Raw genomic sequence first — 15,375 nt, forward strand, 5'->3', positions numbered from 1 at the left:
AGACAAATGCTATTTTAGTGAATGTCTTATAAGGGAAGAGAAATTCAACAGTGTTTACATGCTGTGAAAGACTCCAGCAGTGAATTCACATTTGAGTCATTATGAAACAGAATCACAATTGTACGCAAGAAAATAGACAACTCATTAGTAACAAGCACAAATAAACCCTGCATCATTCATCCCACACACTTCTATCATGTAGAAATAGACTACTGAAATACTGGATGGAAAAGTTACTGGATTTAGCGGTTACTTACTGAATCAAGTCAAAAGATCCTACCTTTAAGTCCCAAATGGACAGGTTTCTTCCAAATTTGTGAATTTTTCTTATGTCAACAATCTGAATTTCGCAAAGCTATTTGCAGATTAAAATAGTCTTTCCATTCAGTGGGTTCAACAGAACTGAACACTCATTTCCAGGTTCACTTATTCAATATATTAAACTACTTTTATGATTTTGTTGCAACTTGGAGCTCACACACAAAACATTATCATCAACCCTGCATTTGCAATCAGCAACAGTTCCTTATGTTTGGGATGCTATGCTAAGACATTGGTCAGCTGATATTGTCTCTTCTCAGGGGTGTCCAATCATGGTCCTGCAGTTCAGCTCAACCCCAATTAAACACACCTGAACCAAGGTAATCAAGGTCTTCAGGATTAATAGAATCTTCCAGAAAGTTATGCTGGGAAGCTGAACCTAAACTGAACTCCAGGACCAGGATTGTCTTCCCTCAACAAATTATTCAGTCACATGACGTTTTGATGCACATAAGGGGTCAGACTTAATAAACGGGGCAAAAGTACGTTGGAGTACAATTGCATAAAAGCACAACTGCAAGAGCAGCGCAACTTACCACCTGCTTTAAGACGTGCTTCTTTGGGGCGTTAAATAATGGTGCAAATATCAGTAATTTGACGAGCACAAATGTTAGTAAATTACATTGTGCGATTCATTGTAATACTGTCCTCTCAGAAATTTTGCCTCTGAAAGAGAAACTCCTACAAATGCATATTCAATAAGGTCAGGCGCAAAAATAACTGTAAATAACTGTGTAAAATAACCTTTTCAGCACTAATTCTTCACTGTGCATCTTTAGTATTTTTTTTTATTTATTTTATTTGTACTTATATTTTTATATTATTATTATTTTTTTTTTTTTGCATATTCATTCTTGCTCTTTGTATACTTTTCCTTTTATTATTACACTAAAGCAATTTTGATAAATGTGTAAACGATTAGGAAAACTGCAATTTCTGTGTTGAGTGTCTGATTAAACAAATAGTTATCAGTTTAGGGCCAATTAAAAATATAGCATATTCATTTGATAGAATGACAAATGACAGAATTTTGTTTGTTGTGTTGGGACAACATTGTATGAAATAAATGAAAACGTCTGTTTAGGACAATTACAATGTGTTCAGCTCACTGTGTTAAATGTTTTGAGAACAGTGACCTGAGTTTGGAGAAATGTGTCAAATTGATTGAGAAAAACTGTAAGAGTCACATTTACAGTACTTTACAGTGTCAGATCCACTTCAAGTTAAGCAGCGAAAGCTTTTAAAGTAACAGCAGCCAAAATATCCTAATAACCAGCTGCTGTGATGTCTGTTAATCAAAGAACAAAATTTAAAAAAGTGGAGATCAATAACTTCTGAATGCTACAAAAGCTATCTTTGGCTTCCTGTACACCCAAACAAAATAGGAGACAATTTCAGAGACAAATGCTATTTTAGTGAATGTCTTATAAGGGAAGAGAAATTCAACAGTGTTTACATGCTGTGAAAGACTCCAGCAGTGAATTCACATTTGAGTCATTATGAAACAGAATCACAACTGTACGCAAGAAAATAGACAACTCATTAGTAACAAGCATAAATAAACCCTGCATCATTCATCCCACACACTTCTATCATACAGAAATAGACTACTGAAATACTGGATGGAAACATCACTGGATTTAGCGGTTACTTACTGAATCAAGTCAAAAGATCATACCCTTCAGTCCCAAATGGACAGGTTTCTTCCAAATTTGTGAATTTTTCTTATGTAAACAATCTGAATTTTGCAAAGCTATTTGCAGATTAAAATAGTCTTTCCATTCAGTGGGTTCAACAGAACTGAACACTCATTTCCAGGTTCACTTATTCAGTATAATAAACTACTTCTATGATTTTGTTGCAACTTGGAGCTCACACACAAAACATTATCATCAACCCTGCATTTGCAATCAGCAACAGTTCCTTATGTTTGGGATGCTATGCTAAGACATTGGTCAGCTGATATTGTCTCTTCTCAGGGGTGTCCAATCATGGTCCTGCAGTTCAGCTCAACCCCAATTAAACACACCTGAACTAAGGTAATCAAGGTCTTCAGGATTACTAGAATCTTCCAGAAAGTTATGCTGGGAAGCTGAACCTAAACTGAACTCCAGGACCAGGATTGGACACCCTGTCTTCCCTCAACAAATTATTCACATGACGTTTTGATGCACATAAGGGGTCAGACTTAATAAACGGGGCAAAAGTACGTTGGAGTACAATTGCATAAAAGCACAACTGCAAGAGCAGCGCAACTTACCACCTGCTTTAAGACGTGCTTCTTTGGGGCGTAAAATAATGGTGCAAATATCAGTAATTTGACGAGCACAAATGTTAGTAAATTACATTGTGCGATTCATTGTAATACTGTCCTCTCAGAAATTTTGCCTCTGAAAGAGAAACTCCTACAAATGCATATTCAATAAGGTCAGGCGCAAAAATAACTGTAAATAACTCTGTAAAATAACCTTTTCAGCACTAATTCTTCACTGTGCATCTTTAGTATTTTTTTTTATTTATTTTATTTGTACTTATATTTTTATATTATTATTATTATTTTTTTTGCATATTCATTCTTGCTCTTTGTATACTTTTCCTTTTATTATTACACTAAAGCAATTTTGATAAATGTGTAAACAATTAGGAAAACTGCAATTTCTGTGTTGAGTGTCTGATTAAACAAATAGTTATCAGTTTAGGTCCAATTAAAAATATAGCATATTCATTTGATAGAATGACAAATGACAGAATTTTGTTTGTTGTGTTGGGACAACATTGTATGAAATAAATGAAAACGTCTGTTTAGGACAATTACAATGTGTTCAGCTCACTGTGTTAAATGTTTTGAGAACAGTGACCTGAGTTTGGGGAAATGTGTCAAATTGATTGAGAAAAACTGTAAGAGTCACATTTACAGTACTTTACAGTGTCAGATCCACTTCAAGTTAAGCAGCGAAAGCTTTTAAAGTAACAGCAGCCAAAATATCCTAATAACCAGCTGCTGTGATGTCTGTTAATCAAAGAACAAAATTTTAAAAAGTGGAGATCAATAACTTCTGAATGCTACAAAAGCTATCTTTGGCTTCCTGTACACCCAAACAAAATAGGAGACAATTTCAGAGACAAATGCTATTTTAGTGAATGTCTTATAAGGGAAGAGAAATTCAACAGTGTTTACATGCTGTGAAAGACTCCAGCAGTGAATTCACATTTGAGTCATTATGAAACAGAATCACAACTGTACGCAAGAAAATAGACAACTCATTAGTAACAAGCATAAATAAACCCTGCATCATTCATCCCACACACTTCTATCATACAGAAATAGACTACTGAAATACTGGATGGAAACATCACTGGATTTAGTGGTTACTTACTGAATCAAGTCAAAAGATCATACCCTTCAGTCCCAAATGGACAGGTTTCTTCCAAATTTGTGAATTTTTCTTATGTAAACAATCTGAATTTTGCAAAGCTATTTGCAGATTAAAATAGTCTTTCCATTCAGTGGGTTCAACAGAACTGAACACTCATTTCCAGATTCACTTATTCAGTATAATAAACTACTTCTATGATTTTGTTGCAACTTGGAGCTCACACACAAAACATTATCATCAACCCTGCATTTGCAATCAGCAACAGTTCCTTATGTTTGGGATGCTATGCTAAGACATTGGTCAGCTGATATTGTCTCTTCTCAGGGGTGTCCAATCCTGGTCCTGCAGTTCAGCTCAACCCCAATTAAACACACCTGAACTAAGGTAATCAAGGTCTTCAGGATTACTAGAATCTTCCAGAAAGTTATGCTGGGAAGCTGAACCTAAACTGAACTCCATGACCAAGATTGGACACCCTGTCTTCCCTCAACAAATTAGTCACATGACGTTTTGATGCACATAAGGGGTCAGACTTAATAAACGGGGCGAAAGTACGTTGGAGTACAATTGCATAAAAGCACAATTGCAAGAGCAGCGCAACTTACCACCTGCTTTAGGACGTGCTTCTTTGGGGCGTAAAATAATGGTGCTAATATCAGTAATTTGACGAGCACAAATGTTAGTAAATTACATTGTGCGATTCATTGTAATACTGTCCTCTCAGAAATTTTGCCTCTGTAAGAGAAATTCCTACAAATGCATATTCAACAAGGTCAGGCACAAAAATAACTGTAAATAACTGTGTAAAATAACCTTTTCAGCACTAATTCTTCACTGTGCATCTTAAGTATTTTTTTTTTATTTATTTTATTTGTATTTATATTTTTATATTATTATTATAATTTTTTTTTTTGCATACTCATTCTTGCTCTTTGTACACTTTTCCTTTTATTATTACATTAAAGCAATTTTGATAAATGTGTAAACGATTAGGAAAACTGCAATTCCTGTGCTGAGTGTCTGATTAAACAAACAGTTATCAGTTTAGGGCCAATTAAAAATATAGCATATTCATTTGATAGAATGACAAACGACAGAATTTTGTTTGTTGTGTTTGGACAAATGGTACAGAAATGTTTGTGATTTGATTTAAACTTTTTTTTTTTTTTTTTTTTAGATATTTTAAGTAATGGTTGGTTGCATTAACTACTGTAAAAACAAAGACAGTTTTGTGCACATTGTTTTGAGAAAATTGAAACTGAATCATAATTGTATGCAAGAAAATTAAAAAAAGAGGAGATCAATAACTTCTGTAGTTTTAAGCTTTATCTTTTATTTAATTTAGATTTAGGGGTGTTTGATAACTTTATTAAATTTAGCTTTAATTTACTTGCTGAAGGGCACAGGTAAATATATGACAGTTATTATAATGGGTTTATGTGAAGATTGTTTTAAGTTCACTTAAATTACAAGTCTAATAAAAGTTAAATTATGTTAAAGCACTCAGTTATACTGTAATGTTGAATGGCTATAGTATAATGGTTAAAAAACAAAAACATACAAAAATATATTGTTCCTGTTTTTTTAATTTGTAGATAATCACAAGAGATTTCAGTGATAGTTTGACCACTGAACTAGGAAATGTCTCCTGTTTTCTTTTTAGAAATATGCTCACCTTAAAGGGGTCATCGGATGCCCATTTTCCACAAGTTGATATGATTCGTTAGGGTCTTAATGAGAAGTTTATAACATACTTTAGTTAAAATTTCTCAGTGGTAGTGTACAAAACACCCTTTTTACCTTGTCTAAATTATCCCTTTTCACAGAGGGAAAAGCTGTTTTGCTGCCTTTGCCTTGAAATGCCTTTGCCTTTAAATGCTAATGAGCTCTGTTCACTCCACCCCTTCTTCTGTGGGGTACCGAGCAGTACTGTTTACTTTAGCTGCATTTAGACACAAAACTTGCTAACTAGCACATTATTAAGAAAGGCGATTTGCACAGATACATAACATCTCTTATACTCACTTATGCTGTAGGTGAAGCTGGATCACAAATGATTCACGCGAACATAGACACATTTATATAGATTGCCGTTTCCTTCAAAAGTACTGTAAAAGTACTGTGACGTGATGTATGATATATGTTGACTGCTATGCTCATTATTACATCCAGCAACAAAACACCTCAAACGCTTAGGAGACATTCTTGTCTACGTCCCTCTGGAGTCTAAACAATGGCGGTCGGACTGTTAGCTAACTCAGCTTACTCAGGGTGGGTCTAAGGTAAGATGGTCGTGTCAATCAACTATTGTGTAAAATGTTTTTTAAACAGCTTAACAGCTGTACATTTTTAAGGGGTCATCAGAAGCAAAGTTCACTTTTTCATGTTGTTTGAACATTAATGTGTGTTGACAGTGTATGTACAAATCTACCCTATAATAATAAAAATCCATGCAGTGGTTTTTAATTAATTTGTAAAAATAATATCCTCTTTTCAAATTGTGCCATTCTCAGATGCCTGTCGGTGTGGCGTTACACCGACAGAGGCCGCTCCCACGATAGTTGATTGACATGAGTGTCTTACCTCAGACCAGCTGTCACAGCTGTCCAACCGCCATTGTTTTGATGCTGGAGCAGGGATGTAAGTTAGACAAGAATATCTGCGATTGAGTGATTGAGGTGTTCTGTTGCTGGATATAATAATGAACATAGTGGTCGTCATTTACTCCCGACATCTGAGCAGCTGAAGATGCAGTGGATTAAGTTTGTTTGTGAAGGGAATGCGCCTCCTGATCTACATAAATGTGTCTATGTTCGCGCAAATCATTCATGATCCAGCTTCACCTACAGCAGAAGTGAGTATAAGGGTTTTTTAACGAATCTCTGCAATCACCTTTCCTAATAACGTGCTAGTTAGCAAGTTTAACGGCTAAATGCGGCTAAATGTGGCTAAAGTAAACAATCTCTCAGAGAGAAGAGAGGGGCGGGGCAAGCAGAGCTCATTAACTGTTAAAGCAGCCTCGACCAGAACAGGATGATTTTTGCAGATCTGATTTTGGCAAGGTAAAAAGGGCGTTGTCTTACACAACCGCTGAGATTTTTTAACCAAAGTATATTATAGACTTTTCATTAAGACCCTAAAGAATCTTGCAACTTGTGGAAAATGGGCATCCGATGACCTCTTTAAGGCACCAATCATGTCTATAGCCCAAACAGAATTTTAAAGTTATGCATCTCATTTTAACACTTAAATGTATTAGTAAAATTGATTTTGCCCAAATAAGCACCACTAAAACAAATGTTTAAAATTGCATCAATGGAAGCACAACCCAGATTGAGATGCCCTATTCTTGCTCCTACCTCAAGGTTGTCTAACTGTAGTACTAGTGGGCCAACATCTTGCAGAGTTTAGCTCTAACCCGCACTAACACACCTACATGGAAGACTCTGAATAGCTGGTTCAGATACTTCTAAATAGGTTGCAGCTAAACTCTACAGGAAGGTGGCCCTCCTGGAACAGGACCCCTCCCTAAATTGGGGTTGTATTAGGACCAAAACACTGGGAAGGATGCATACCTTAAATGGGAAAAACATTCTCAAGTCCAGGTTAAAAAGAAGGATGGAGTATTACTGAGTTTTTTCTTTAAAGGCAATTGATTCCAGAGGCATACAAAGAATTGAAAGAAGGAATTATCAATAAACAATGTGCTTTATCAATGAATAAGGTGCACGGTTCATTGTGGAGAGTGAGTCAGTACCACATGAAATTATATGGTTGGACAAACTGTTTAATAATGGATGTAACTCACCCCTGGAGTGTCAGTAAGATCAGCGGCTTGGACACTTGGACTCTTTGATGTGTCTGAGTCACTTGTTTTGGGCTCCTCTTGAGTCTCACTGTTCCCTGTCCTCGCTTGACTCTGTCCGCTGCTCTCAGATTCCTCTCGACTCCTCCCAGTGCAATCTGAATCCTTTCTTCCCTCTTGACACCTCCCAGTATCCTCTACTTGGGTCTCCCCTGATGAATTGAACCCTTGATTATCCCAGACGTCCGCTGACTTGGAAGGCTGCCCTTGGTTCAGAAGTTTTAAGGCCTCTGTCCTGCTGGTATGTTCTGATTTTTGGCACCTCACAGAACTCTCTGTTTGTCCTCTGCTGTTTTGTAGCTCAGTTCCTGCACATCCAGTCTCTACTTTACTTTGACTCCTGCACGTTTCCTCGTTTACAGCTAAGGTGTTTGTAATAGCCTCTGACTCTGAGAGGACGCTATCATGGCTTGCTGGCCGGTCTAACCTAAAGAAAAACAATAAACAACTCACTTATTGTCCATAACCTATGCACAATCTAGAACAATGTAACATAACAGTATGCTACACATTAACACAATACAACCAGATTTTAACATTTTATGTAAGAAATTGTGGGTGGTGTTTGTCCATGCCAAACTCATTGACTTCCACAGTATTTTTTTCCATACTATGGAAGTCAATCAGCAAACCAGCAGCTGTTTGGTAACTAACATTCTTCGAAATATATTATCTTCAAGAGAAGAAAGAAACTCATGCACGTTTGGAACAACTTGAGCGTGGAGTGGAATTTTCATTTTTGAGTACTGCATTAACTAGAATACCTTTAACTAGATGCATATTATGGTATCTGGATGGTTGCTGGATGATTACCAATAGTAGTAGGCGGATAGTAGGGTGTTCTGGTGGTTGCCAGGTGGTTACTGGGGTGTTTTGGGTGGATGCCAAATGGGTATTAGGGTGTTGCTAGTGTCGGTCGTTGCTAGTTACTTATGGTGTTTTAAGTGGTTACTAGAATGTCCTAGAGGTTGCTAGGTGTTCATTACAGTGCTCTGGATGGTTGCTATGTGGTTAACTACAGTCCTCTGGGTTGTTTTCAAAGTAGTTAATGGTTGCAAATGGTTGCTCTGTGGTTACTAGAGTTTCCTGGTGGCTGCTAGTTGGTTAGCATGGTGCAAGTGATTGCTCTGTGGTTACTAGAAAGTTTTAGGGTCTGAAAATGTGTATGGAGATATTCTGGTAGTTGCTCAGTAGTTATTAACTCCTCCCTGCCAAACACAGAATTTTTAATTATTAATGAGAAAACTTTTTTTTCGCCAAACACAAATTTTTCTGTTAATCATGAGACAATGCTTCCCAGTCAAAAACAGAATTTGATTATTAATGAGACGTTTTCCCGCCAAACTGAAAATTTTCCATTATTCATGAGACGTTTCCTGCCAAACATGGAATTTTCCATTATTCAAGAGACAATGCATCCCCGCCAAACACAGAATTTTTACGTTATTCATGAGACAGCACTTCCTCGCCAAACATGGAATTTTCCATTATTCAAGAGACAATGCTTCCCCACCAAACAGAATTTTTTCGTTATTCATGAGACAGCACTTTCCCACCTAACACGAAATTGTCCGTTATTCAAGAGACAGCACTTCCCCGCCAAACATGGAATTATCACTTCCCCGCCAAACACAGAATTATCCGTTATTCAAGAGACAGCACTTCCCCACCAAACACGGAATTGTCCGTTATTCACGAGACAGCACTTCCCCGCCAAACACGGAATTATCCTTTATTCAAGAGACAGCACTTCCCCGCCAAACACGGAATTATCCGTTATTCAAGAGACAGCACTTCCCCACCAAACACGGAATTATCCGTTATTCACGAGACAGCACTTCCCCGCCAAACACGGAATTATCCGTTATTCAAGAGACAGCACTTCCCCACCAAACACGGAATTGTCCGTTATTCACGAGACAGCACTTCCCCGCCAAACACGGAATTATCCGTTATTCAAGAGACAGCACTTCCCCACCAAACACGGAATTAGCCGTTATTCACGAGACAGCACTTCCCCGCCAAACACGGAATTGTCCGTTATTCACGAGACAGCACTTCCCCGCCAAACACGGAATTATCCTTTATTCAAGAGACAGCACTTCCCCGCCAAACACGGAATTATCCGTTATTCAAGAGACAGCACTTCCCCACCAAACACGGAATTGTCCGTTATTCACGAGACAGCACTTCCCCGCCAAACACGGAATTATCCGTTATTCAAGAGACAGCACTTCCCCACCAAACACGGAATTATCCGTTATTCACGAGACAGCACTTCCCCGCCAAACACGGAATTGTCCGTTATTCACGAGACAGCACTTCCCCGCCAAACACGGAATTATCCGTTATTCAAGAGACAGCACTTCCCCGCCAAACACGGAATTATCCGTTATTCAAGAGACAGCACTTCCCCGCCAAACACGGAATTATCCGTTATTCAAGAGACAGCACTTCCCCGCCAAACACGGAATTGTCCGTTATTCACGAGACAGCACTTCCCCGCCAAACACGGAATTATCCGTTATTCAAGAGACAGCACTTCCCCGCCAAACACGAAATTATCCGTTATTCAAGAGACAGCACTTCCCCGCCAAACACGGAATTATCCGTTATTCTGTTATTCATAAGACAACACTTTCCCGCCAAACACAGAATTTTCCATTATTAAAAAGACAACGTTTTCCCGTCAAACACAAAATTTTCTGTTATACATGAGACAATGCTTTCCCATTGAAAAATAATGCGATCATAAACAATAAACAGCATAAATGAAATGTTACAGAGTGAAATGACGATCAGAGTCAAATGAGATGAAGTGGTAAAGGAATGCAAATCTTTGGGGGTGCTGATGGAAGTGATATACTTCGCTTTTCAGATGTAGTATGTGATAAACATGCAATTTTCTTTTCTCTTTTTTTTCTTTTTTTTGAGGTTTTTCCACAGAATGTTGCTTTTTTAATTAAACTTTCCTACATTCAAAAAAAATCTTGAACCTACAATAAAACTGATTTTTTTCTTTCCTAAATGTAGAGGCTGTTTGTTATTTTGATGTATTGCACATTCAGACATTCATACAACAAAATATTTGGGAGCCATGAAATTTTAGTGAAAATGATCAAACTGCTGGTGGTGGTGAGCCACTTTCTTTTTTCCTAACTCTAAATTTTACTGGCCAAGCTAAAGTTAGTTATTTTTTTCATTAAATTCACTTAACTTAAACTTAAATAGATTTTACGTTTAATGGCAAGTAGATTTTACTCAACAATAACAGGAAAACTGAACAGAGCAGTAGCAGTAAAATGTACTTAAAATGTGCTGCTGCAAATTGTTATGAAGATTTTATCAAGTAAATCCTACAAGTTATTTTTTTCAGTGTTTAATATTTACAGCTCAGCAGATGGAAACTCTCAGTTATAGTATGGGCATGACATTTCCAAAAAACAACCTCTAAGCAGTTAGCCAATGACAACGCACTGAGGCAGCAAACCAATCAGAGAACATTCTATATTTTGGAAGGAGGGGTTTATATACTAATGTGTTTTTAGTTTTCTAGTACACCCACCCCACCTCAAAAAAACTTTGTAAAACAAATAAAGACTTTGTGGTTACTAGTTTCCATGGTGGTTGCTAGGTGATTGACAGTACTCTGGGTGCTTGTTAAATGATAACTAGAGCTTTCTGAGTGGTTGCTATGTAGTTTTTAAAGAGTTCTAAGTGGTTACCTGGTGGTTGTTGGGCAGGTTTTTTAAAATAGTTGCTTGGTGGCTGCTAGGTGATTACTACAACCCTTTCGGTAGTTTCTAAGTATATAACGTAGTTCTAAGTATATCTAAGATATTCTGGTCCCTAGATATTGAGTGCAGCAAAATGATAGTGGAAAAAGACATCTTTTCTCTATTGCATTACCCAAGAAGAATGTTTCCTTTACGTTTTTGGTCCACGCTAAAAGGGTTTACACGTACCAGTTGGGAGTCAAAGTAATTTATCGGGGCCACGGTGGGTGACAGTATAAACTCTGGTGTTCCTGCACAGTCTCACCTCACACTGGATCATCTTTGTGTGAGGATTTTACATAAACACACACAAGCCTTGTCCTGTAAGAAGGGAAGGAATGTAAACACTGACCCAGCTACATTCTCCTGTCTGTTGTGTGGCGTGGACTCCTCACAAGCTGATGGTCCCGGCAAAGAGCTCTCAGTACAGAGTAAAGTGGGACTCTGTAGGGTGAGCGCTCCCACAGATGGAAGACCTGAGAGGAAGCATATTGAAACCAATTGGAGACTCACTTCTTACTTTTATTATTAGATGAAACATCTGAGGAAAAGTTGATACACAACTGAGAAAACCTGAGCTAAAAAAAGAGAATCTATTGCAATATTACCTTCAGACGTCGGTTCAGAGCAAACGCTGTCAGCACGTTTCAGCCAAAGCTCAGATGGCGGACCAGGATCCTGATCTAGGAGTGTTGCGTCTGGATTTCTGCTGACCTTAAAGAAAAATACACAAAATATTCAATGATGACTATGTGCCAGATAAATATTTCCTCTGTTCTGTTGTGTTCTGTGTATGTTATCTTATCAGAAAAGACTATTCAAAATATAATTGACATTTAAAAGTGATGATATCAGAAGGATTTCCCTAACACTTTGACTAAAATAGAAGAGTGATCTTTAGTGCTGGGCGGAAGAGATAACGGTTTTGAAGGCACAATATCAAACAACTTTTAAGTGTGAAATCTCAAGCCACTGCAATGATTTATATTGGCTTGAATTTGATGGAAATGTATGAATCATGTTTTATCGTGCACAGTCATCTCCCAGTTTCCTATTGGTACAGCAGGAAAAGAGAAATACCAAATGACTTCTTGAATTTTTCTCTTCAAAATAACAATGAGATTGAATGGAGACTTTTCTTAAATTCCTGCTTTTCTGAATGTTCCATAGTAAAGACCATAGTAATCTCTTGGGTCTTCTGTAGGGTTTGACACAGATCTCAATGTTTCAAACATGCTTAAATATCCCAGTATACTAAAGTCTAACAAAAAGTCTGTCAATATGATTTCAATATGAACTGAACCATTTATCTTCAATCCTGCCAAAACCATTATTTGAGCTGTCACATTCATCACATCACATTCATTCTGTCTATATATGTCTATATCCTTACTGTCTATTTTTATACTCCTTCAGGTGAAATATCTGAGACAAAGTTAATATTACAACTTTAAAAAGTCTATTAAAGGATATTTACTCGCCCCATTGTCCAAGATGTTCATGCCTTTATTTCTTCAGTCATAAAGAAACTAAAATATGTTTTTTGAGGAAAGTATTTCAGGAATTATCTCCATATAGTGGAATAGTGGACTTCAATGGTGCCAGTCCAAAATGCAGTTTAAATGCACCTTCAAAGGGCTCTAAACAATCCCAACCGAAGAATAAGGGTATTTTCTAGTGAAACGATCAGTCAGTTTTCTAAAAAAAAACAATTACAATTTATATAGTTTTTAACCTCAAATGCTCATCTTGTCTAGCTCTGCAATGTGCATGTGTACTCTGTGTAATCCAGGTCAAGACAGTTAGGGTAGGTCAAAAAACTTCAAAAATCATCCTATGATTTTAAAGCTGGAGGAGAAAATGAGATGGGTTTTTTTCAACATACCCTAACTGTATTAACCCGGATTACACAGAGTTCACATGCACATCGCAGAGCTAGACAAGACAAGCATTTGAGGTTTAAAAGTATTTACTTTTTTTTTTTTTTTTTTTTTTCAGAAAATGACAGATCGTTTCCTTAGATAAGACCCTTCTTCCTCGGCTGGGATCATTTAGAGCCCTTTGAAGCTGCATTGAAACTGCATTTTGAATGTTCAAACTCGCAGGCACCATTGAAGTCCACTACATGGAGATAATTCCTGAAATGTTTTCCTCAAAAAACATAATTTCTTTACGACTGCAGAAAGAAAGGCATGAACATCTTAGATAATGGGGTAAGTACATTATCTTTAAATTTTTGTTCTGGAAGAGAACTTCTCCTTTAAGCTTCCTTCTATAAAATAGCAAACTCTGAGCAATAAAAATGTGCTTCTTGGTCCTGACATGTGGTGTGCAACACTCTTTCACCAATAATTACTGTTCACTCTCCACTAAATTTGATCAATGGTATTGGAAGATCCACAAGTTATCTGTTTCTTTATATAGATGTAGAATAAATTATTTTGTTTATTAAGCAATTGTTAACATTTTTTTAACTATTTGTTAGTAATGATGACAATTTCTGAAAATGTCTGTTTTAATGATGCAATGTTGGGGGATAATAGTTTTTTCACTATGTAACATTTTCAGTTATTTTTTGTTGTTAAATTACACCTAAAAAGAAGTTATTCTATCAGATGTCATTCAAGTTTAAATCATACACATATGAATAAATTGGGTGGATTGCTATCACATCTATTTTTACACTACTGTTTGAAATTTTGGGTTAGCACAATTAAAAAAAATTATATTTAGGATGCATTAAATTGATAAAAACTAACAGTACAGACTTTGACATTGTTTTAAAAAAAACTATTTCAAATAAATTCTGTTCTTTTAAACTTTCTAGTCGTCAAAGAATGTATAAAGGTTTTCACAAAAAAAATAAGAAACTGAAAACTAGAGTAATGGCTGCTGAAAATTAATGCTGAAAATAATTTGGCATAACAAGAATAAATCATATTTTATAATGTATTAAAACAGAAAATTAAAACAATCATTTAAGGGATAGTTTACCCAAAAATGAAATTCTGTCGTTAATTATTCATCCTCATGTTGTTCCAAACCCGTAAGACCTTTGTTCACCCTCAGATCACAAATTAAGATATTTTTGATTAAATCTGAGCGCTTTCTGACCCTGCACCCTACCACTTTCAAGGCCCAGAAAGGTAGTTAGGACTACAACTATCGTTAAAATAGTCCATGTGACATCACTGGTTCAACCCTAAACAAACACAAACACATTTTCCAACTCCCCTAGAGTTAAACAGTTGGGTTTTTCCGTTTTCGAATCCATTTAGCCAATCTCTGGGTCTGGTGGTAGCACTTTTAGCATAGCTTAGCACAGATCACTGAATCCGAATGTTAGCATCTAGCTCAAAAATGACCAAAGAGTTTCAATATTTTTCCTATTTAAAACTTTACTCTTCTGTAGTTACATTGTGTACAAAGACGGACGAAAAATGAAAAGTTGCGATTTTCTAGGTCGATATGGCTAGGACCTATACTCTCATTCCGGCTAATAATCAAGGAACTTTGCTGCCGTACCATGGGTGCAGCAGACGCAATGATATTACACAGCCATCAACTCTGCCAGCTACATCAACTCCGCATCTACACAAACTTAGTGCCGGTCACTTTCAGGTGCTGCGTAATATCATTGCACCTGCTGCACCCATGGTCTCTGCCAGACCCCGGAGATCGGCTAAATGGATTAGAAAACGGTAAAACTCAACCGTTTAACTCTAGGGGAGTTGGTAAATGAGCCTATTTTCAAAAAAAGTGGAGTGTTTCTTTAATTTTGTGAAGCTATGAGAATACGTTTTGTGTGCAAAGAAAACAAAAATAAAGCCTTTATTTGAACAACAACTTCTCTTCCCTGTCAGTCTTCGACACGCATTCAGGAGAGATCCAGGAGAACGCTGGCTCCTTTTCTTTGCACAAAAAAAGCATTGACAAGCTCATAAAATTAAGGTTGAACCACTGGTGTCACATGGACTATTTTAACAATGCCCTTACTGCCTTTCTGGGCCTTGAACGTGATAGTTACGTTGCTGTC

The 15,375-nt window shown here is 36.9% G+C and overlaps 1 protein-coding gene across 2 annotated transcripts in view; it reads right to left on the bottom strand.

Annotated features, from left to right (window-relative positions):
- The window catches only part of mrvi1 (murine retrovirus integration site 1 homolog), a 76,686-nt gene that overhangs the window by 42,034 nt on the left and 19,277 nt on the right, over positions 1 to 15,375 (bottom strand). For both annotated transcript variants that reach the window (XM_051114470.1, XM_051114471.1), the window contains 3 exons: positions 11,948 to 12,053; positions 11,692 to 11,815; positions 7,507 to 7,990 (listed from right to left, as the gene is read on the bottom strand). In XM_051114470.1, the coding sequence (XP_050970427.1) occupies positions 7,507 to 7,990; positions 11,692 to 11,815; positions 11,948 to 12,053 (714 nt within the window). The remainder of the gene's footprint in view (positions 1 to 7,506; positions 7,991 to 11,691; positions 11,816 to 11,947; positions 12,054 to 15,375) is intronic.

This window comes from Labeo rohita, chromosome 7 (assembly GCF_022985175.1).
Source record: "Labeo rohita strain BAU-BD-2019 chromosome 7, IGBB_LRoh.1.0, whole genome shotgun sequence".
In the NCBI taxonomy this organism is placed as follows: Eukaryota; Metazoa; Chordata; class Actinopteri; order Cypriniformes; family Cyprinidae; genus Labeo; species Labeo rohita.